Source organism: Colossoma macropomum, unplaced genomic scaffold (assembly GCF_904425465.1).
Source record: "Colossoma macropomum unplaced genomic scaffold, Colossoma_macropomum, whole genome shotgun sequence".
NCBI classification, from domain to species: domain Eukaryota; kingdom Metazoa; phylum Chordata; class Actinopteri; order Characiformes; family Serrasalmidae; genus Colossoma; species Colossoma macropomum.
Window position 1 is genome coordinate 11,798,193 of NW_023494787.1, and position 23,151 is coordinate 11,821,343.

The window sequence follows — 23,151 nt, forward strand, 5'->3', positions numbered from 1 at the left end:
CTAGTAGGCCTGCTTGGCATCCTCGCTTTTGCTTCCGCTCCCTCCTCCGACTGCGCCATCTCCCCAACCCAGTTACAATCCAGGTAGAGCCGGGGGGCATTGCTGTGTCCTGTAGTATGTTAAGTCTGCTGAAAGTGGATTGTCTGTTGTCGATGTGACATTTATATACAATGTTAATCAGCTCCTTGGTTCCTTGGTTCCAGTGATAGGTGATGTTAATGCTACAGCATACAAAGATATTTTAGAAAGCTAAATGCTTCCAACTTTGTGGCAAGAGTTGGGGAAGGCAGGGCCCCTGTGCACAAAGAATGGTCGATAAAGAGTTTGGTGTGGAGTAAATCCAGTGGCCTATACAGAGTCCTGACCCCAACCCCACTGAACACCTTTGCGATGAACTGGAATTGTGAGCCAGACCTTATTGTTCAACATCAATGCCTGACCTCACAAATGCTCTTTTGACCAGGCACCAATTCCCACAGACAAACATATAATAATAATCATAAAGACAAATAATAATAATAATCATCATCATCATTTTTATTTATATAGCACTGATGGCAGCACAAACTGCTTTACACACAGGTGATAAAGTTTAACAATAATACAAGCAATTATAAGTATTAATTTAGAATCATTTAAGAAAAGTTAAAGATACGTTTTAGGCGCTTCTTAAAAGTGAGCGCTGAGCTTGACTGTGTAATAAAAGATGGAATTGAGTTCCACAGTTTAGAAGCATAATAACTGAGCGAGGCCTCTCCATGTTTTCTGTATTTTACAGAAGGTATTTGCAGAAGGCCAGTATCTTTAGATCTAAGATCACATGTTGGAACATAAACAGACAGACACTCTGTGATGTAAGAGGGTGCTTTAAGGTCATTTAGAGCCTTAAAAACTAGCAACAGAACTTTAAAATCTATCCTGAACGATACAGATAGCCAAATGGGAGTGATGTGATCTCTCTTTTTTGTTTTTGTTAGGATGCGCACTGCTGCATTATGTACGAGTTGTAAAGGATGTATTGTTACAACAAACTACAAAATCTTGTCTTCCCAGAAGAGTGGAGATAATAGCTGTAAAAGGAGACCAACTATATATTAATTTGTGATGTCTAATTAAATATAATTACATTGGTTATACTGTAAATTGCAGTAGAATCAGATGGATGGGGACTATCTTGACAAAAAATACTGGAATACTTTGTGACTTACAAGCTCTACACTGAAAGTGAAAACAGCTGAGCTAAATGTTTCACTTCCTCAGACTCCATTTTGTTCAACAGCAGCAGAAACACCGATAATGGCATTCAAGGTAAAAACAGATGTTTTGTTCTTTAAACATTGGTGAAAACAGGGTGGAAAACTATGTCTAATCAGCTACTACTGAAGTTAGACTTCTTTCCGTTGAGTTTTTTTTGTTGTTGTTGTTGTTATTTTGTCTGTTTTACACACTTGGAATTCTGAACAGCTGGGTTTATTTCTTGTTACGAGAAGTCAAGGTCTGTGATTGAAAGCAGAAGTTTGGAGTTTTAACAGGTTGTTCAAACAAGAACCTTTTATATTGGTGCTTACAGAATATGTGCTTACAGGATCTTTTAGGAAGCTACGGTTGTTAGGAACATGGGCGTTTCATCCATGATGGGTACTCTACTTGTTACCACTAGCAAAACAGAATAAATAAAGAATAAATAACCAGACTGAAATATATAACTATTTATCTACTACATATATAAATAGGTTTTGTTTGATACATGTCTGTGAAATTGAGTGGAGTGTCAAAACATTAATGCCAGTTTATAAATCATTTACAACAGCTAAAAACTGGTGCTGTAGTTTCTGTTTGTGCTGCAGAGTGGCAGTCACAGAGCAACCCCTGTCGATTCCAAACTCTTTGTCTTTGCCTTTGTGTAAGCCAATTAAGAGGGCAGGGAATTAGTGCTAACATTTTTTACGGTCTCCCAAGTTCTAAGTATTAACTGGACAAGTGTGAGGTACAAATTTCAAAGTTCTAGGTAATTAATTTGGGTAATATGATGGTAAGACAGGAAAGACAGTTTAATTACATTAGACACTGAAATACCCAACAGGTTCTAGATATTAACTGGCTGACTGTTAAGCAAATAAAGAACATAATAAAATGTCTCACATTTGGATGATTATGTGGGGTACAAACAAACTCTAAACTTTACTGAAATGACTGTAAAAGAAAGTAATGATAATTTTTGTAGTTTTACTGGGTCCTTACCATTTACTTTATTTTTCCATTTTACTTTCCAGCCTGTGACATGACATTGCTTTGACATTTACTGCAAGTTTGTTTTTTTGTTTCCTTTTTTTTTTTACGTTTTTACTCCAAATAATTTCTCAATTTATGAGATATTTTACTATGCCCTTTAATAGCCAGAAACAACTTTGTATTTCAGAGTAAAACAGTTAGACTGTTAGACCAGTACAGTACTTTGAAAACTAGTTCAGGGCACTAAAGAAAATACCCTTGACCAATTGAGGTAACATTCACACACAGCTTCAAAATGATTGGCCACAATTTCTTCAGTGAAAAGCTTCAGGCACTTGGTTTCATAAACAAGGTTAATATGACATTGGCAGTGTTCAAAATAGCATACTGTGTACTGTATACTGCACTAGTATTATTAGTACTAGTACCTTGCTACCCTTCATCATTAGTATTAGACAGTATCCTGTACGTGACAAAGCTGTGTGCCGTACTACAGGACAGGGGTGCGACTAGGCTGCCTACATTAGGCACTGAGCCAATCAGACCATCAAGACCCGTCCCATTTTCCTTAACCTTCCAATCTCTGCTTATCAATGATTACTAGCTGCCTTTAGCATGGATGTTTATATTTTGGTGATGAGATTGCCCTGTGTGTCTTTTAAGGTACATCCTATACAGCAGCATTTCCCAATAAGCGGCTCTGTTAGCCGACTGCCAAGACATAGGCACGCATATGTGCGTTACTGGTGCCAAAAAGAACAAAACAAACCAGAACGTCGTAGCGATTTACCAAGCTCACTCTATGGACACAGTGCATGTAGGTTGTGTTTGTACAAAAACCATGGCCAGTGCTAAAAAATGAAAACTTGATAATGAAAATAGACAATTCAGTTCTGTCTGGACAGCCCAATTTGTTTTATTTTACCAAACCATAGTCATGCTAAGCCAACTTGTTTGCTTTGCTCTCGAAACACACCATTGCAGCTTCAATCACAACTTCCCTGCAAAGTCTGGAGTCGAAAGCAAAAGACTGCAAATTTGCTTGCCTTCTACAATCATTCTGTTACCACCATCCACAAAACTACATCTGCAAGAGAACATAACAGCAGTGTCTCTGTATATGTCCTGGGACTTAGCAAAAGCTAAAACACCTTTCACAGATGCTAATTTGATAAAGATGCGTGCATTTGATATGGTGGAAGAAGTTTTAAGTCATGACGATAAAACAAGAGCAAGACTTGTTGAGGTAGGTGCCACTATCGGACAACACTGCAGTGAGAAGAGCAGAAGTTTGAGCAGAAGACTGCCTGTCTGCTCTGCTCTCTGACTTAAAGAAAGTTGATTTTATGTCACTCAACATTGACACATCTGGTGATAGAACGGACATAGAACAGCTATCTGTGTTCATGAGATTTTTTGACAGGATACCTTAACGGGAAGAACTGGTTTATTTGCTCCCCATTTAAGGATGCACAACTGGTAAAATCATTTTTAATAAACTGACCAAGTTCTTTAAGAAAAATGGCTTGGATTTGGAGAAAGTCATGTCTGTCATCACTGATGATGCTCCATCCATGGTAGGACAACACAAAGGCCTGGTAAGCAAGTTAGTTGCTGTTAACACTGTGCTGACAACATTTTACTGTATCATTCACAATTCAGTGTTGTGTGCCAAACTGTGCGGGAAAATGAAGGACATTTACTTAAATTTGCAGCATTGCCTCTTCAGAGCTCTGCTGGAGGAAATGTCAGTAGAGCATCATGATCTATTGATGCACAATGACGTGCGCTGGCTTAGCAAGGGCCGAGTGTTGGAGAGAGTGTGTGAATTACAAGATGAACTTTGTTCTTATCTTGGTAACTTGCAAAGCTAAAAGGCTCACATCTTTCTAAATTTTCTGAATGACAACAAAGAAGTGGCATGTAAGCATTTTTATGTGACATAATGTCTCACCTAAATCTGCTGAATTTGCTATTGCAAGGCAAGAAGCCTACTGTTGCGGAGATATACTAAGCAGTTGAAGCTTTCCGCTTAAAGTTTGTCATTGTTGGAATGAGATCTACAAAGAAGAAAGCTGCACTTTCCAAATCTGCAGCAACACAGTGAGAAAAAAAAGGCTCAATGATGTGTGTGCATAATGTTAATGATGAGACTGCTAGAGAATCTCAAGGAATGATTTGATAGCTTCCAGCTCTCAAGTGAAATCCTCCTGTTCTTGTGACAGCCGTTCTCCATTTCTGCAGACGACCAGTCGACTGCTGAGGCCAAAAGTTTACTTCTATCTCTTGATGAAGCATCTTTTCTATTGGAGATCTTAGAAATGTCAAAATCAGATTTGCTCGAACAGCAGCACAAGCATGATAGTGTGAGTGAGTTCTAGATTAATATGGTTCCTGAATTCAGACAAATAAGAATGATTGCAATGCTTCGCATCACTACAACAGAGCACTATCCCAACTTCAGGTCTCTTGTTTCAACCTGCTGCTGTCATGCTGTCATTGTGAGTAAAATCAAATAACTTTAGTTAGGCCTACCTAATTACATACACTTAATAATGATAATAATAATAATAATAGTGATAATAATAGGACTTCTGCAATAAAAACTATATACCATACTGTATCAAACAGTATGAGAATGACACACTGTCCCTTGCCTTTGTGATGTTGGATGAATGTGGCCCTTGATGAAAAGTAATTAAGGAACCCTGCCATACAGTGATAGTGGGCAGGACGGTGTTTTGACTCATCTCCAAAGCCACTAATAAATTTTTAAATTGTCAGCTTCGGATTGATCTTTGTGACAAACGTGTGGTTTCCAAACACACCCATTTTCCTCCGTTTTGAGTAATTTCATTTTGATTACACTCATAGTTGGTAATATGAGTTAGTTTGACTGACTAATAAGCAGTGTGTCTCCACACAGAAGCCTGAATAGCCAATGCTAAGCGAATTGTTTGATTGAGACCAACTTTATTAAGTTACTATTTTAACCATGTTATATAAATTACACAGTAAGTTGGTTAATTTTATTAAATTAGATGAAGTAAGCAAACCCACCACAAGACCAGCAGAGAGAGCTGGTACGGCTTCAGTGTTGCACCGGGTGCAGCAGCGTTTGGACAAATTTCTTTCATTTTGCCATTTTCAATGCATAGAAAGTCTGAGTTCAGAGCTATAAAAAATATCCAGGTGGTTACTTCAGTTGTTATGTCTTCCTGAAATGACAGCGTTGCATTTTGGGATGCAGTATATCATGGAGCGAGCTCTGTCCACGTACTAGAACATTTTGCCGGAGCAGTACATCACCTGAGTATCTTTGGTGTACTATAGAAATTTGTGTTGGTCACATACTGTATACTACTACTACTTTTGAGCACAAGCAGTATGCGAGCAGTATGTAGTAGGCTATTTTTAAACACACCCATTATCTGTTGATACAGCTGTGCTGCTAATTTTAAATCCAATTCAGAGTGCTAGTGTTGAGAAATTAAATGTTAAGTGGGCTGAGTTCATGGAAAAAGACTAGTTCGGATGAGTATCCAAAGGGGTTTTATGATTTTATATTCTAGTATTTTTATCTTGCCAGCCTAGTAAGTTTATTTATGTTGTACGTATACCATCTCTGTGGCTAAAGTTCTATATACATTTTTTCAAAATGTCATTTAGCTTTTATTATGTTATTTTTCAAGAAAATATGTATTCTGTATTTTTGTTAAATCTTGTGCTGATTGTGTGTTTGAACTGGCTTGTTGTGATAGGGTTTGTCTTGTGCTGTTTTTGTCTAGGTTCATGAGCTTGATGCTGATAATATGTGCTGTCCAGCTGTTCTGTCATGTTTTGGTTGTTCCCGCTACATTGTGGATGACCACAGGCAAAAAACAGAGAGGAACTTATCTTCCAGTGGCAGTGGGAATAGGGAAAGGCAGCCAGGGAGTCCAGTGTGAGACTGGGCCACTGTGTTGGAGTGATGAATAATGGCACCACACTTTCTGTTGGAAAAAAACACTCCACACCACTGTTTAGGAAATTTTATTAGGGTGTTAAATTTGATATATGCTGATTGGAATTTGAGAAGCCAGGGGCAGTTGGTGTACAAACTAATCGCTTAATGTTGTAAATGCAACATTTTATATTTACAAAATGTGAATGTTCTGATATGTGTCCAAAGGTGAAAGAATGTGAAACAGATATGCATGATTTGATTCCATTGTTATTCCAGGCTTTTTTTTAGGACTGTAATATATTCCAGCAGAAGAGGACAGACTCACCAGGACCATTTTTTTTTATTCAAAGATGGACACCCCTCTGTTGGACACACATAATGGGCCCCCACACCAAAGCCATAGGCAAGTAACCATGATTTTGTGTTTTTATCATCAGTTGTCCATGTTATACTCAATCTGCAGAAGTATTTTGTAAATGCATTTTGCACTTTCTTGATCCTCTTTAATGTTAAAGGAATAGCTTGTCTGTGTTAAGATAAGAGTTTATGTAAATCACTAAAGAGATGTGTCTGATTTGTGCAGTCAAGTCCAGAAAAAGGGATCAGACTCTCCAGTAACTAGCTGTGTGTCCATGAAGAGTGATGCATCTAAGAAAGTTTCACTATGGTTCAAAGATGGAATTCCCTTATCTGGACACAGGTAACAGCTCCTCGCTATTTAGCCACTGTATAGGAAAATGGTGACAATTCTAACAAGACTGATAAAATAAATAAAATAAAGAGATTTAAATTAATGTTAAAAGAAATTTTAAAATAATAAGGGCTGGTTAAATAGGAAAGAGTATGTAAATACTCATGTAATATCTGTGTTATTGTGCAGTCTAATCCAGGCAAAGAGATCAGATTCTTCAGTACCCAGCTGTGTGTCAATGAAGAGTGATGCGTCTAAGAATTACCTGGTAAAATTCAAAGATGGGGACCCTTCATCTGGATACAGGTAATGGGAACTAACAGTTGAGCCACTGTAGAGGGAAAGGATTAATTTTAGAGTTGGGAACAAGTCGTTTTGCTGCAAGTAAAAAGTCTCAAGACTTGATGGTCCTCAAAGCAAAATTTGACATCAATGATGGTATTAGTGTTAATATGTTACATGTCAGAGGGAATCCTCAGAGCCTTCTAGGGCTTCAGGGAAGGCCTTTATTTAATAGGCCAAATTAAGGAAAATAGATTTATATTTATTCAACTATTCAGACTAGGACTTAAGGAGCTGAAGTGACAATGAAATCAACCAATCATTTTTTTTTAATTTCCTATGGTTGGGACCAATACTGAAGGCCACATCACACATCAGACACACTGTGCACAAACATCAACCAAGTTCATTTTTACACTCCACTCATATAAATTTGATGGAATAAAATGTTCAGCATAATTAATGAATTTATCACATTTGGTATCAGTTTACTAACTCTATAAAAACTGATTTTGAGCTGAAAGATATGAGGGGAAAAAGACTAGGCTAGTAATGTTAGCTGAGGCAATATACTATTAGCATTTGTCTGTTTATCTGTGTACATTTCAAGCCACAGGTCATCCACTATGGCTTTTTATGGTCTCGTTCTGGGTTTAATTTAACATAGTAAGTGGCTTGCAGAGACTTTGAACAATGCTGAAACTGAAGCTGAAGGAGTCACAGTAAAGCTGCTACATAAAACATAAAATACATGTTAATGTCTTTTACAAGCTTCAAATAAAACATGGAATGTCTTTTACAAGCTTCAAATGTCTGTTTAATCTAGAATAATCAAAAAACTAGAAATACTAGAATAGAACTACTAGAACTACTAGACATCCTATAGGAGCATTAGCGGAGAGCTTTTACAGTTATGGCCCAAACTGAAGGCCAAGCTTTAATCATCATGGTTCCTGGAATGCTTGAACCTATGACGACCCAATTTACTAAAATATGCTAACGAAAGGATTACAATGTGGTATCGGACAGTTTAGAGTTAAGAAACATGCCTATATCTGCACTAACAAAGCTATCTTAATTTTTGAGATGTTTGGTGTGTGCAGTTAGCAGTTAACTAAAACAGATAAGAACTGATGGCATTTAGAATTGATTTGAAGACAAAATTAAAAAATAGAAATTATTTTGACTGTGCCAACATTATGTTCCACATATATCTAATAAACTGTCAAATGTGGTGTGTAAGTAAGCATCTTGACTAAGTTAGCGATGTACTGTCCAAGTAGTACATAGTGACAGCTTATATTAATAACAGCTTCCCACACCACAGCATAGGTTTTGTTTTTGGCAAAATGATTTACTGAGGGTAGAGCATTTTGCCAAGTTATGTGTCGAGCAGTTAGTTAAGGTACTCGTTCTCCACTACTGTCCTCATTAACTCTTCAGGCAACCATTTGCCTAGGAAGCAGGTTAAAACAGCTTTACACACTATGACATAGGTTCACTGAGTTGGCCACTTGAATCCTAACTGCATTAAGATGTAGCCTAAAAGCATAAAACAGCCAAATGAAATCAAATATTAAAAAAAATCCATCCATTTTTAAATATTTAAGATAGATAGATAGATAGATAGATAGATCAGTACTTTAATACAACACAATTAAATATACACTACAAAGTTTTAGCCATACACGCAATACAAATTATCCTGTATAAAGTAACTGCACTATACATAGACATAGGATACTACAAAAATTACAGTGACCTGTAAATATGGATTCTACAGTGCAAACATAATATGCAAAAAGGTGCAATGACAAGGATTCTACATCATTTTAATATGTATTATATCATATTTATATTATCATACTAATTTAGGGTCATGTGTAAGGATGTACATTTACAAAAATCTATTGGTTACACATTTTGATATTTACATATTTGTCAACTCGCAATATGTCTCACAGAAACATGAGAATCTCATGATACAATAAAAATCATACAAATGGATGGAATCTGAGATAAATATCTTACATACATGATAAAAAAGTAACATTTAAATGAGTCTCTCTGAGTCTGTAGCATTAGATTATCATGCAAATTTATTATTTTCTACTTGGCACATTCATGTCTTATTTCACTTCTCACAATATTTGGTGGGTCACAGCGCAAGAACTCTACATGCAGGTCCTGGAATGAGCAATTTGGAAAAATTTAGTTTTAAATATTGCACATAGAAATGAATAATTAAAAGTTTTTATAGAAATATAGGAATGCTGTATTTTACAAAAATCATTTTGAAACATGACTGAGAGTTTACGTTATATACACAAATCTGTCATGAGAACTAGTTGATTTCAAGTAAAATATTATTATGTATTTATTCAGAGTAAATAAAAATAGTTTGTCAGTGCTGCCTAAAAAAAGGTTAACAATCAATTTAACTTCTTATATGTAATTCAAATAAATAGTATAAATAAAAGGATGCAAAGTTTTTATATCAATTCAAACCTCAAAAAACTTTGTCTTGTTCCACATTTTTACAGTAGTTCAAGTTAATATTTCCACTCAGTTCAGCCATTTTATAAGAAGTTAAACTCAGTATTTAAAATGATTTAAAACCCTTAGAGCAAAGCTTTTTTATTTGTTTTCTGAACTAAAAAAAGGTTTTTGCTTGATTTTTTTCATGAAAATCCATGTGTCCTGTCAGTCTGTAGATGATTATCATGAAATAACCCAGCTGCAAAACTGTTGTGAACTTCTGTAATGATCAGGGCATGTAGGCAGGTTGCATGTGCAGAGTAAATGGGTTTGCCACAATTTAGACAACAATACATGACTGAGAAAATAAACTTACCATGAAATCAGGAAAACAGTGATTTCAGTGCAGTGGGACAAAATTAGAGTGAAAATATGGGTAGAGATTTTCTCCACTCATTTTGTATTGGTTCAGAAATGCTGGTCAAGCCTTGTTAGTCAAGCTGTACCTTTTCAAAGATAAGTGTATACAACATAAAATTTTGTGTGTTCATAGTGTCCTGCAGAGCGGAACAGACAAAACAGAAGAAAAGATCGTCATAGAGTAAGATCACAACCAACATACAGTGACAGTGATATGCAGTCCGCCTGAGTATAGATTGATTTGATTATACAGAGCATGTATAGCAAAACAAAGAGAATATATACATAGCACATTATACATATTATGCTAGATTTGTTCTTAGCAGATAGCAACTGTTTTTTGGGAGAGATGCAAGTGCCATCAAGACAGCAATTTTTAATAGTGTAGAAAATTATACTATTATTCTTACACTATTAATCTACCAGCAGTTGGTTCTATGTCTCAGCATATGTCTCACCACCTTGTAGATATGGCCAAGCTGAAGAAATGAAAGAAGAAGAGAACCTGAAATTTTATCTGAAAAACATGTATCAGTGTTTGAATGAGGTGATAGCACACCAGGAAAACCCAACACTTCTCAGTGAGATCTACACAGAGCTCTACATCACAGAGGGAGACAGTGGAGAGGTCAATAATGAACATGAGGTCAGACAAATCGAGGCAGCATCCAGGAGAACAGCAAGAGAGGACACACCAATCAAATGCAATGAGATCTTTAAACCCTTATCTGAACAAGACAAACCCATCAGAACTGTGCTGACAAAGGGAGTCGCTGGCATTGGAAAAACAGTCTCTGTGCAGAAGTTCATTCTGGACTGGGCTGAAGATAAAGCAAATCAGGATGTCCAGTTCATATTTCCACTTCCTTTCAGAGAACTGAATTTGATGAAGGACCAAAAACTTACTTTGGTGGATCTCCTTTGTCTGTGGTTTAAGAAGACAAAAGAAACAGAAATTTTCTACCTGCACAAAGCTCTGTTCATTTTTGATGGTTTGGATGAGTGTCGTTTAGATCTAGATTTTCAGAGCAGAGTGAGTTTGTGTGATGTAACTGAATCAGCATCAGTGGATGTGCTGCTGATAAACCTGATCAAGGGGAATCTGCTTCCCTCTGCTCTCATCTGGATAACCTCCCGACCTGCAGCAGCTGATCAAATCCCCTCTGAGTGTGTTGATCGAGTGACCGAAGTACGAGGGTTTACTGACCCACAGAAGGAGGAGTACTTCAGTAAAAGAATCAGTGATCAGAGTCTGGCCAATAGAATCATCTCACATCTGAGGAAGTCAAGAAGCCTCTACATCATGTGTCACATACCTGTGTTCTGCTGGATTTCAGCCACTGTTCTAGAGAGAATGTTGGGTGAAGCAGAGAGTGGCGAGATCCCCAAAACTCTGACTCAAATGTACACACATTTCCTCATCATTCAGACAAAAATCATAAGAGAAAAATACACAAAGAACCAGAAGACAGATGAAGAAATGCTTCTCAAACTGGGGCAGCTGGCTTTTCAGCAGCTGATGAAAGGAAACCTAATCTTCTATGAGGAAGATCTGAGAGAGTGTGGCATTGAAGTTGAAGATGCATCAGTGTACTCAGGTGTGTGTACACAGATCTTCAGAGAGGAATCTGGGCTGCTCCAGAGTAAAGTGTACTGCTTTGTTCATCTGAGTGTTCAGGAACATCTTGCAGCTCTATATGTGCATCTGACCTTCATGAACCAGAAGAGAAATGTGTTTAAACAGAGTTTGTTCTCTAAACTTTATAACCTGATGATTAAAGAAATTACAATCTCAGATGTACACAGGAGTGCTATGGATCAGGCATTACAGAGTAAGAATGGACATCTGGATCTTTTCCTTCGCTTTCTTCTGGGTCTCTCAATGGAGTCCAGTCAGACTCTCTTACAAGACTTAGTGAAACAGACAGGAAGTGACACAAACAGGAACTCCCACAGCAAAGAGGAAACAGTTCAGTACATCAAGAAGAAGATCAGAGAGAATCCCTCTGCAGAGAAATCCATCAATCTGTTCCACTGTCTGAATGAACTGGAGAATAATTCTCTAGTTGAGGAAGTTCAGCAGTACCTGCAATCTGGAAGTCTACAAATTTGTAAACTCACTCCTTCACAGTGGTCAGCTGTGGTCTTTGTGTTACTGACATCATCAGAGCAGATGGATGTATTTGACCTGAGTAAATACACCAGTTCTCAGAGCAATTCAGACGAGGTTCTTCTAAATCTCCTGCCTGTGGTTGCAGCATCCAGAAGAGCTCAGTGAGTATTTTTGAGCACAGCTGTTTTACTGCATCATTAGAAACAGAGAGAAGCTGTTAGTATTAAACATTAACATAACACAGCACTGATAAAATAAATAAAATAAAATAAAATATTGCCAAAACTTGTATATATCATTCAGCATTAATGGTGCCTTCACAGATGTGCACATCACCCATGCCATGTGCACTAATGCACCCCTATACCATCATGAATACTAGCTTTTGAGCTGTGCACTGACAACAAGCTGAGTGGTCTTTAGCCCGGTGGACAAAGTGTCCATGATTTCCAAAAAGAATTTCAAATGTTGATTCATCAGACCACAGGACACTTTTACACTTCCCCTCAGTCTGTCTCAAATGAACTTGGGCCCAGATAAGGTGGCAGCATTCCTGGATCCTGTTTATATACAGTTTCTTCTTTGTGTTTTAGAGTTTTAACTTGCATTTGTGGATGCAGCGACAAACTGTTTTCACAGACAGTGGTTTTCAGAAGTGTTTCTGAGCCCATGCAGTGATTTCCACTACAGAATCATGTCCGTTTTTAATGCAGTGCTGTCTGAGGGCCCCAAAGATCACAGCCAGCAAATACTGTTTTTGGCCTTGTCCCTTGCATACAGAGATTTCTCCAGATTCTCTGAACCTTTTAATGATATTATGTACCGTAGATGAAGGAAAGCAAAAGTACTTCTTGAATTGTTGTACTATTTGATCGTGCAGTCTTTCACAGAGTGGTGAACCCCTCCTCATCTTTACTTCTGAAAGACCCTGCCTCTCTGGGATGCTCTATTTATGCCCAATCATGTTTCTGACCTGTTGTCAATCAAAGCAAACAGGCAAATCAAGCAAAATACCAGGTGTTTTTTTTAGCATTATACAACTTTACCAGCCTTTTGTTGCCCCCATTCCATTTTTTTGAACATGTTGGCATCAAATTCAAAATGGGCATATGTTTTTCAAAAAACAATAAACTTTCTCACTTTTAACATTTGATATGTTGTCTTTGAAGCATTTTCAATAAAATATAGGGTTTAAATGATGTGCACATCATTACATTTTTTTTAATTTACATTTTTCAAAGCATCCCAACTTTTTTGGAAATGGGGTTATAAATTGGAATTTACAGACTTTGAGCTTTATTAATAGTCCTTTGATGACTAAGGGTTATTATGTTGCTTTCTTTAGGTGTTATAATTGTAATCTAAAAAAGAGAAGCTGTGACGCTCTGGCATCAGTGCTCAGCTTGGAATCCTCCTGTCTGAGAGAGCTGGATCTATATGGAAATAAACTAGGAGATTCAGGAGTAAAGTTGCTCTTTGGTGGACTGGAGAATCCTCACTGTAGACTGGAGACTCTGAAGTAAGGTTACAGCATCAATATCATTATTTCATATGACTAATTTTGATTTTGTTATAAAACTGCATGTTTTGTCCTTATTACATTAGATACACTACTACATAGGCAAATGTACATAGACAGCACTTGTAATTAGTGAGTGTTTCACCCATTGCATAAAATAAAGCATACAGCTATGCAATCTTCATAGACAAACAAGGGAAATAAAGTTGGCAGTACTGAACAGCTCAGTGAATTTCAACTTTGCATTGTTATAGAATTTGATCTGATCAACGTTATATGTGTATTCTGAACTGAGAGAGCAAAAGAACATTATGACATTGTTCTTTGCAGGTTGCAGTGTTGTAATATCACAGACAAAGGCTGTTTTGCTCTGGCTTCAGCTCTCAAATCAAACCCCTCACACCTGATAGAGCTAGATCTATCTGAGAATAAACTAGGAGATTCAGGAGTGAAGCTGCTCTCTGCTGCACTGGAGAATCATCTTTGTAAACTGGAGACACTGAAGTAAGATCACTTCTGTAAAAGTCACACATGACCTGGTCCTCAATAAGGCATACACTATATTCTTTTATGAAACTAAATCAGACATTCAAGGTTCAACAACAGTATCCTCAGGAGGATGCTCAATTAATTTGATCCTTCAATGATTCTTCAAGAATTTTATTTCCCTGAACTTTGTGTTCATTTCATACACATATTCTTCACTGTCTTCACTGAGCTTTCTATCTCATTTTTGAACCGAAACTAACAACAGTATTCAACTGTTCATCATGTTAAATTAATAAAATTGTTCTTGCACAAAACTGTCAAAACAGAGATGTCATTGTGCTGAGGTCAAATATGGTTCTGCTCTGGTGTCTCCATGGTACATTAACATATTTGCAGACTTCTTATTTTAAGTTGTGTGTTCTTCAGGTGGTGGGGTTGTAATATCACAGATGAAGGCTGTGCTGCTCTGGCCTCAGCTCTGAAATCAAACCCCTCTCACCTGAAAGAGCTGGATCTGTCTCAGAATAAACTAGGAGATTCAGGAGTGAAGCTGCTCTCTGCTGGACTGGAGAATCCTCACTGTAAACTGGTGAAACTGAAGTAAGATCATTTCTCTGAGAGTCACAGATGACAAGGTACTCAACAGGCCAAGACCACAGAAGGGGGCAAAAGGGAGAACGCTGTCCCCTTGGTTTTGGACATAAAAAATCCAAACCTTTTTGCTTACTTGTACCATCACAAATAGCTAGATTATTCCTACCAAAAACATCTATTGTTCTATAGTTACTGGTCAAATAAAGGACAGACATTCCAAAATTTTAAATGAGGAATAGAAATATTATTTGTAGAAATTCTTTGTTTTAGTATGTATTTTAAATTGTGCAAAACAGAAACTAAAAAAAAATAAACTAAGCTAAACTAAAAACTAAACATAAAAACTAAATACAGCTCTTTTTTGGTTGTTCTTGCCTGTGGTTGTCTCCACAAGTTCATGGCATTTTTGTTATGTAATCTTAAATGTATCTTAAATAATTATACAAAACATATTATATATATTTTTAGATTCATTTTATTATACAGAATTATTTTTTTTGATTACGGTGATTCTCATTTCTCATAGCACCTCTATCATGTTATGCTAGCACCACGCTAACGATGATGCACATTCACTTTACCACACTAAGTTTAACCTTCTGTGGTCTACAAATGTTTCCTTGATTTTTGCATATCTTCTTTTTTGCCTTTAAAGGTACTTCTATGTAACATGATACCCATATGTTTTGTATCAAAATGCTCTGTTATCTTCATTGCTGCTATTCAAGATCGCTGCAGAAACCTCTAAGTTTGAACTGTATTTCTACACTATGTTTTTGCGAAGACAGAGAAACATATAGAGACAGTGAATTTGATGCACCAGTGAGTTGGTGGACCCCAGAGGGTTAATGCTACATACTGCAGCTCTAGCTTTAACGCTGACATTTGAAGTTTGTAAGATATGCATTTGTTACTTCTCTGCCCCTATATATACCATACTCAGTCAAAAATAAGAAGTAATAATGTGCTACACTGTCTATTTCATTTTTGTATTCCAAACTACACATGCCTAATTTGAGTTACTTGATTAAGTTAACAATTACTAATTTAAGTTTGAAAATTTTTGCCCATCCCTTGTAATTACACTTAGTACGCTAGAACCCTCATTGATTAGATAAAATGTCTGGTGGTGCAGAAACACTGTTCTGCAACATAAGGCAAAAAAGTCACTTTTGACTTGAGAAACAAAAGAGCTAAAAATTGCTTATTATGTTTTGGTTTTCATACTTTTTGAATAATGCAGTCTGGGCAAATTGGGATTACTGACTACATTTTACCTCTTGTACCAGTTAGACTGTATGATTTCACTTTATTGCAAATATGTTTAACTCTTGTTATCAATGCCCCCTATCAGATTCTCAGACTCCCCCTGTTGATTCTCCTCCGGCATTGGCTCTGGTTCTAAACAAAGCATATTTTCAAGTAGTGAGACAAAGCAGAGATTTCATATTTTGTCAACTAATACAAGTTAGAATGAGCCTGAAAAAAAACTGTAAACTGCCATTGATTATTTATTTTTCACAAACCACAGCAGGATATTAGTGTATCATTTCCAACTGACTGGATGGCTACATCAATAACAGATTAATTAGAATTAGCATCAATGATTGTTCTCATACAAACAATGCCATTGTGTTTTGCCATAAGCTGCATGCACAGAAAGTACCGGGTCATTTGAACAAGGCCATCTGCAGATGCTGATTTTAAAAAGTTAACTTGTTTGTAGGGATGTCCCAATACAGTTTTTTGCTCCTGAATCTAGTCCAAATCATTTACACTACCCCTAACATCATAACGTAAAACATAGAAAAGTAATGTTGAATAATTGTTAAATATTGTGTTATTATTGAAAACTACCAAAATGTCATATAACCATCCTTCGGCCTTAAAATTAATTAAGAATATAAAGATTTATAAATATTCATATTTATGCAAACTGTAAATGCTCCCTTGCCTATTAGTTCCAAACCCCACTCTAACCCTCTGTGCTTTTACATTTGGTAAATTGGAAATATAGCCCTCTACATTTGAACAGATTCAGCAGATGAGAAAATAAGATCAAAAATAAAAATAAGCTCCTACTATAATATTAATAATCAAACAATAAACCTGCAAATTTTTTAATTCATCACTCAGTAAATGTTAAACACAAAATTGAACAGCAATTGTTAAGTCCTGAAAAGTGCTAAAAAGAGCACTAGCTTAGTTGGCTAATACCTTAGCTCAACACAGAACAGGTTAGATTCTGTCTTTCTGTCACTCCAGCACACTCAACTTTACTCATTCAGATTTTAAGTCTGTGTTGTGGTACAGAGCTGATTTAGGCTGTTTGCTAAACTAACACTGGCCTCTGGTGCTAATATGGACAGTATAATAGAGTGAGAATAGCATAGTTAATGGCTCTAAACAAAAAAACAGCTTCACTGCATTTTTATCCTCAAAATGTACTGCAAATAAGCATCAGTAAACCAAAATTGAATCTGTTTTGTGACGTGAAGTTGTTTTAGCCTGCTAACTAAGCTAATGCTAGTCTCTGGTGCTAACATGAACAGTATAGTGGAGTAAGAGTAGCAAAGTCTCAACACACAAACAGGTCTGGTTCCTCAGATTTGAGTTTTTATTTTCTACACTTGCAGCAATAAAGCTTCAGTAAGCTGGAATTAAACCTGTACTGTGGGGTGTATCATTCATGTGTATTGTTTAGTTTTCCCCAAATGGTTCACTTTGGCTTGCACTTACATAAACTCACCTTTAGTGCTTGTTTCAGCAGCAAAATACTAATCTGTGGCAACATTTAAAATGTGATCACCTGAGCACACTTACATCAGAGTAAGATCCACAGCACTAGACTGTTTCAGAGGCTTTAATAAAATCCAACAAACATATTGAAGCCAGTTAAGTGTACAAAACAGTAACACATTCAGCACGTTCAACTTCTTGACTTAAGGTGTGCTAACTCTTAACCTGGTGAAAAAAGGCAGAAAGACCCCAAGAGCAACATGCAAATTCCCAATTACTTATTAAATAAAATACAATACACAATAAAATGTCAGCGGTTTCATAAGTCATATGTACAGTTTCCTGCAAACATTTTACTTGCCACTCCAGATATAACTAAGATGCTCTAATAATGTGTATGGTATTGTTCTCTTTGCAGGCTGCACTATTGTAATGTCACAGATGAAGGCTGTGCTGCTCTGGCATCAGCTCTGAAATCAAACCCCTCATACTTGAGATGGTTGGAACTATCTGAGAATAATCTAGGAGATTCAGGAGTGAAGCTGCTCTCTGCTGGACTGGAGAATCCTCTCTGTAAACTGGAGACACTGAGGTAAACCTAGGACCAGAACAGATTGGTTTTGTGAATCATATTTTTCTTTTACACATACTGAAAAGTGTCAACAGAATTTTGTTGCTTTTTTAAATTCATGTACTGTAATATATTGCTATAATGCTAATTTGTTGCTTATTTATTTAAAAAAAATCTTGCTGTACTGATCTGTGTCCTGAACTGAGGGAGTGAAGGGTGTGTCGTTGTTCTCTCTGCAGGTTGTGGGATTGTAATATTACAGATGAAGGCTGTGCTGCTCTGGCATCAGCTCTGAAATCAAACCCCTCACACCTGGAAGTGCTAGATTTGTCTGAGAATGATCTAGGAAACTCAGGAGTGAAGCTGCTAGATGCTCTCAAGGCTGATGAACATTACAAACTACATGAACTCAAGTGAGTATTCGGGACTTCAAATAAACATATCTTTTTTAACAGTTTATAAACAGTATATCAGATTGATCATTTAGCAATTAAAGTACAAGTAATTACATCTGGTAACACTGTTTTGCAGTGCCCTTATTACAGTGACAGTGACATGAACTACAATTACAATTAGAACTACAATTAAGTAAATGTTTAACAGTACTTAAGAGTAGTTGTATGGTTTGTAATAAGGAAGTAATATAAACAATAACAGTTACATTATATAATGTTGTTACACTGTATATTTACAAAACTGTGGACTTGTTTGTCTTATTAGCAGTTTGTGCTAAACCTTCAGCACATATATTGCATGTGTCATTTCGTAAAAGAATTTTGATTGTACTTTATGGACAAGACACATCTATTATATTCAATTTCTTGTTATAGTTTTCCTCTACTGCACACTAAAACTAGTCATATGAGCATCCCAAAGGAAGTAAACATCTCTAACACTACCCTGCCACAAAGAGGCTCATGGAACTCCTGTTTCTGTTACAGACAGACCACATTACATGATGATACAACCACAGTATTTCTTTTTCCTTTTTAGCTGACTGCACTTTTATTTTGACAGCCTACTTCATACATTAGCAGATCAGATAGAACAAGACAAAAACTACAAAAACTAGTGTCCAATGTATTGTTCATCATTCAGAACATGTTAAACCAATAATCTAAGAACAACTGTAGCTAAATGTAAACAGTGCAGTTACGGTAGAGTAGAGTTGGTTGTGATGCTCGCACTAACTTACAGCACACACCACAGGATGGCTGACTGTCACTGTCAACTGTAACCATAACTGATTTCTTAAAAAAATATTATTTTTCATTAATTTATATGAATTGAAATGGCATGGTCTATAAGTTTTATGATACAATATTACTATCATGTAGCTGTTAAATTATATATCTTGCCCAAGTGAGTAAATTATAGCAATTTTTGTAACTGTCCAGTTATACTTTATTAAAATAATTGTACACAGACATTTAAAACATGGTTATGATATAAAAAGATCCCATTTCACTGTAAAATTTCTAATGTCTAACGTGTATCAATCATGAATAATAAGTATGATACTTGGTTTGGATGTGATCAGCTGTAATGCTATACACCAATGGCTATAAAGCAATAACATATGTTAAATGCATTGCATTTAAACAGGCTTGTGAAGAGTTTAAATAGGCTGTTTGTTTGCATGTCACTAAAGTGAAAATTTTAAATCAGTAGTCTTTTCAGGAAGAGTGACCTATGCCAGTGGTTCTTAACTCCAGTCATGAGGACATACTGCAATACACAGTTTCAGCTTTTCCCGGTCTCACACCTGATCCAACTTATCAGCCAATTATTAAGCTCTTCATGAGCTGGACCAGGTGTGTTCAGGGCAGGGAATACCTGAAATTGTGCTGGGCAGTGGATTGATACACAACAGATGAAATCTAGGTACTGAGGGTTTAGCACACATTGATAAAAGGACAACAATTTTCTATATATTTAAATACAATAAGAAAAGCTGCCCAGGCTCTAACCAATATATACAATACTTAAACCAATATATGTTTTTGTTTTCAGATGAACAGTTATGTTTTTTAAGTTTTTTTTGCCAGTAACATTTTCTTTTACAGTTTACTAAGTTCTAAGTATTAACTGGGTAAGACTGAGGTACAAATTCCAAACTACTGCATAATTATTTTTGGTTCCAAGACTAAATTACACTGAAATGACTATCGTGCTCTAGTTATTAAGCTGATGAAGGATATAGTAAAATATCTCATTAACATCCACTAAATTTCATGTTTAAGCAGGAAAGTAAATTGGAAAACACTTCCAAGTATTGAGTAGTTAAATGGTGTAAAATAACAAAAGAAAGTACAAGTATTGTTTTCTGAAAACAAATGTCATATAATTACCCACTAAATTTTACCCACAATAAGTACATAGCACTTCAGGGTTGTGTCCTTACTTACCCAATTAATATCAACCTGTTGACCATTTCAGTGTAATTTAGTTGCACTATTTTGGAACTTACCATCATATTAACCAAAATAATTTAACGTACTGAAAACTTTGCCGTTTTGTCACACATGTATGTGGTTAATAGCTAGAAATCGAGGGACAGTAGGAAAAAAAAGGAATGCAGACAGACGTAACTATATGCTGTAATGGCATTATTTTCATATTCTGAACCATGTAACAACTTTCTGATCATCACTATGTTATTCCTTACCTTGTAGTAAGACACTATTTCAGTGCACCAAAACACATTTGGACACTTGTCTTTATGGTGCACAAAAGAATCTTACAGCCAGAATAGATAAAGGTTAACCTGAACCAGGGAGAAAGAAACAGGACATGAAGAAATACATATATTTGGTGATTAAAAAAAAAACTTCATGCGTGAAACATTGTGGAAACTTGGCTGTTACTGAAACTGGTTTAATATATTTGATAACATAGCTGCTTATTGTGGCAGCAGAAAGAATTCACAATCCAGAACTTTAATACATTCTGAATGCAATTCTTGTTTGTTCAGATTAAACTAAAAGCATATACACATAAAACACATTTCTACTTCAGAGAAGTGACAGAGGTTCTTTTATGTCAAAAACTTGCTTGATTGACAAGTTTGTTTTTTTTTTTGTTTGGGTTTATTTGCAGGGTCTGGTGAATATATGGACAAGACTCAGTGAAGACTTCTATTAAATGCCTTGGTTATTAATAGGTAATTAAATAGCCTTGATTACAGGCTACTAAGACAACATATACCACAGAAAATATAGAATAGATTGCCTGATGTTCAGCAAATTGGGTCTCCTTCTCATTTTCCCATAGTAATGTCATCTGTGAATTTATGACAACTATACGACACACATTTATTGAGCTTCATCCTGAAAACTGTTTTAGTACTATGACAGAAACTTTTTTTTCATTTTGGAATCAAGTGCTGTGGTCTGATGAAATAAAAAATGAACTTCTTGGCCTCAATCACCAAATGATTTTTTTCATTATCAATAAATAGATCACCTTGCCAACTATTCATCATTTAAACGGACCTTTAACGCATTGGGGTTGTGTGGCAGCAAGTGGCATAATATACATTGTGGGATAAAAGAAAGGAAGGATTCTGCTAAACATTAACAAATTCTGGAAGCTAATGTTCCACAATCAGTGAAGAAACAGAAGCAGAAAAGAGGCTGGATGTTACAAGATAACAATCCAAAACATTCAACAAAATCAACCTCAAACTACTTAAGGTTTAACAATGGCCTTCACCGTCCCCAGACTTGAATATCATGAAAATCTGTGGGTAGATCTCAAACATGATATGCATGCAAGATGATCTATAAATATTTCTGAACTAGAACCATTCTGCAAGGAAAAGCAGGAAAAAATAAACAATAATAGTAGGCCTGTTACCTGGCTACAAGGAGAGTTTGGAGCCAAAGTAGGTGTTATTAAGTACTGCACATGCCTCAGTTTCTGTTTTATTTTTTCCCAATACTTTATATTGCAGAGGGAACTTCTTGTCATTAAGAAAATTGACAAAATGTGTAATTTGACCAGTGGGGTCTAAACTTTTGCATATAACTGTATATATCACTGTTAATAATAGTCTGTAAGTTTCTCTTTTACACTGTTATACTTTCAGGAATAGGAATACTATTACAACATTATACTATTAGGAAAACAATGCAGTAGGTTTTTACGCTGTATGTCTGAAACAAATGAGTCAGTCAGTGTGGCCTTGGTTATTCTGAATTAAGGGGCTATACATCAATCAGGGATTGTCCAATCATGAACAAATCTGGACCATATGTAAAGAATGACAAACTGAAGAAGTTTAAATTTAGAAACTTTTTCTCTAATCAAAATAGAGAAATAAATGATTTCAAACCACACATCTCATGATGGTTCTATGTATTTTAGACATTCAGGCAGTTTCATTGAAAACTATGTCCATCATATACAGAGTAGTAATATTGTATCTGATCACTAGAGGGGGTTAGACAGAAATAATGGCAAATTAGAAACCAGTAGCCAATAAGGTGCTTGGTCTTTGATGATTGCAACTTGTGGCTACATTTGTTATTGTAATTTTATTTTCAGTTATTAGTCTTTGAAAAATTTAAATGCCACTCCAGACACACCTAAGACTCTATTTTGTTAGTTACGCTTAGTTAATCAAGATAAGATGCAGTTCTACATGGACAATGCTGCACTATTTAAGGTTTTTTTTTTTTTTTGTTAAAATTGAAAGAAGCAGCTTTACTGTGACTGGAGGAAAGAACGTCTTTTTTGTGAATTTCCCCATTGTGGAACTATTAAAGGATTATCTTATCTTATAATATGGTGTCCATGCAAATACCTTTCTGGTAGAAATGTGTAATTGCTCACATTATGGGGAAGAACATTTTGTAACATCAGTTGTGCTTCTGACCCCTTCCCCGAGCAGATGAATCTGATGATTGCAGGCAAATGAAACGGTATTCAAAAAGAACTCAGTCAAATTTGGTGAGGGATGTGTCTTCTGACGATGTAAATAAATGATCTTCTATTGTCATCATGTCTTCATCCGTATAACGTTTAATCATGTATTTGAGACCTAAACATTGAGTCGGATCTTCTTTTTGAGCCT

The 23,151-nt window shown here is 36.0% G+C and overlaps 1 protein-coding gene across 1 annotated transcript; it reads left to right on the top strand.

The window, feature by feature from the left end:
* The first annotated feature begins 1,246 nt into the window (after positions 1-1,246).
* On the top strand, positions 1,247-22,070 carry LOC118805377 (NACHT, LRR and PYD domains-containing protein 12-like). Its single transcript, XM_036566132.1, has 12 exons — positions 1,247-1,308; positions 6,455-6,581; positions 6,762-6,878; positions 7,059-7,175; positions 10,183-10,230; positions 10,518-12,323; positions 13,508-13,681; positions 14,012-14,185; positions 14,597-14,770; positions 17,922-18,095; positions 18,314-18,487; positions 21,174-22,070. Exons 2-12 carry the CDS (start codon positions 6,529-6,531, stop codon positions 21,181-21,183), a joined length of 3,021 nt encoding a protein of 1,006 aa, XP_036422025.1. The 5' UTR covers positions 1,247-1,308; positions 6,455-6,528; the 3' UTR covers positions 21,184-22,070.
* The last annotated feature ends 1,081 nt before the right edge of the window (positions 22,071-23,151 follow it).

Coding starts and splice junctions, on each gene's coding strand:
- LOC118805377 (XM_036566132.1), top strand. CDS start 6,529: ATGGACACCCCTCTGTTGGACACACATAATGGGCCCCCACACCAAAGC. Junction 6,582..6,761: donor CCCCCACACCAAAGCCATAG/GCAAGTAACCAT, acceptor TGATTTGTGCAG/TCAAGTCCAGAAAAAGGGAT. Junction 14,771..17,921: donor TGTAAACTGGTGAAACTGAA/GTAAGATCATTT, acceptor TTCTCTTTGCAG/GCTGCACTATTGTAATGTCA.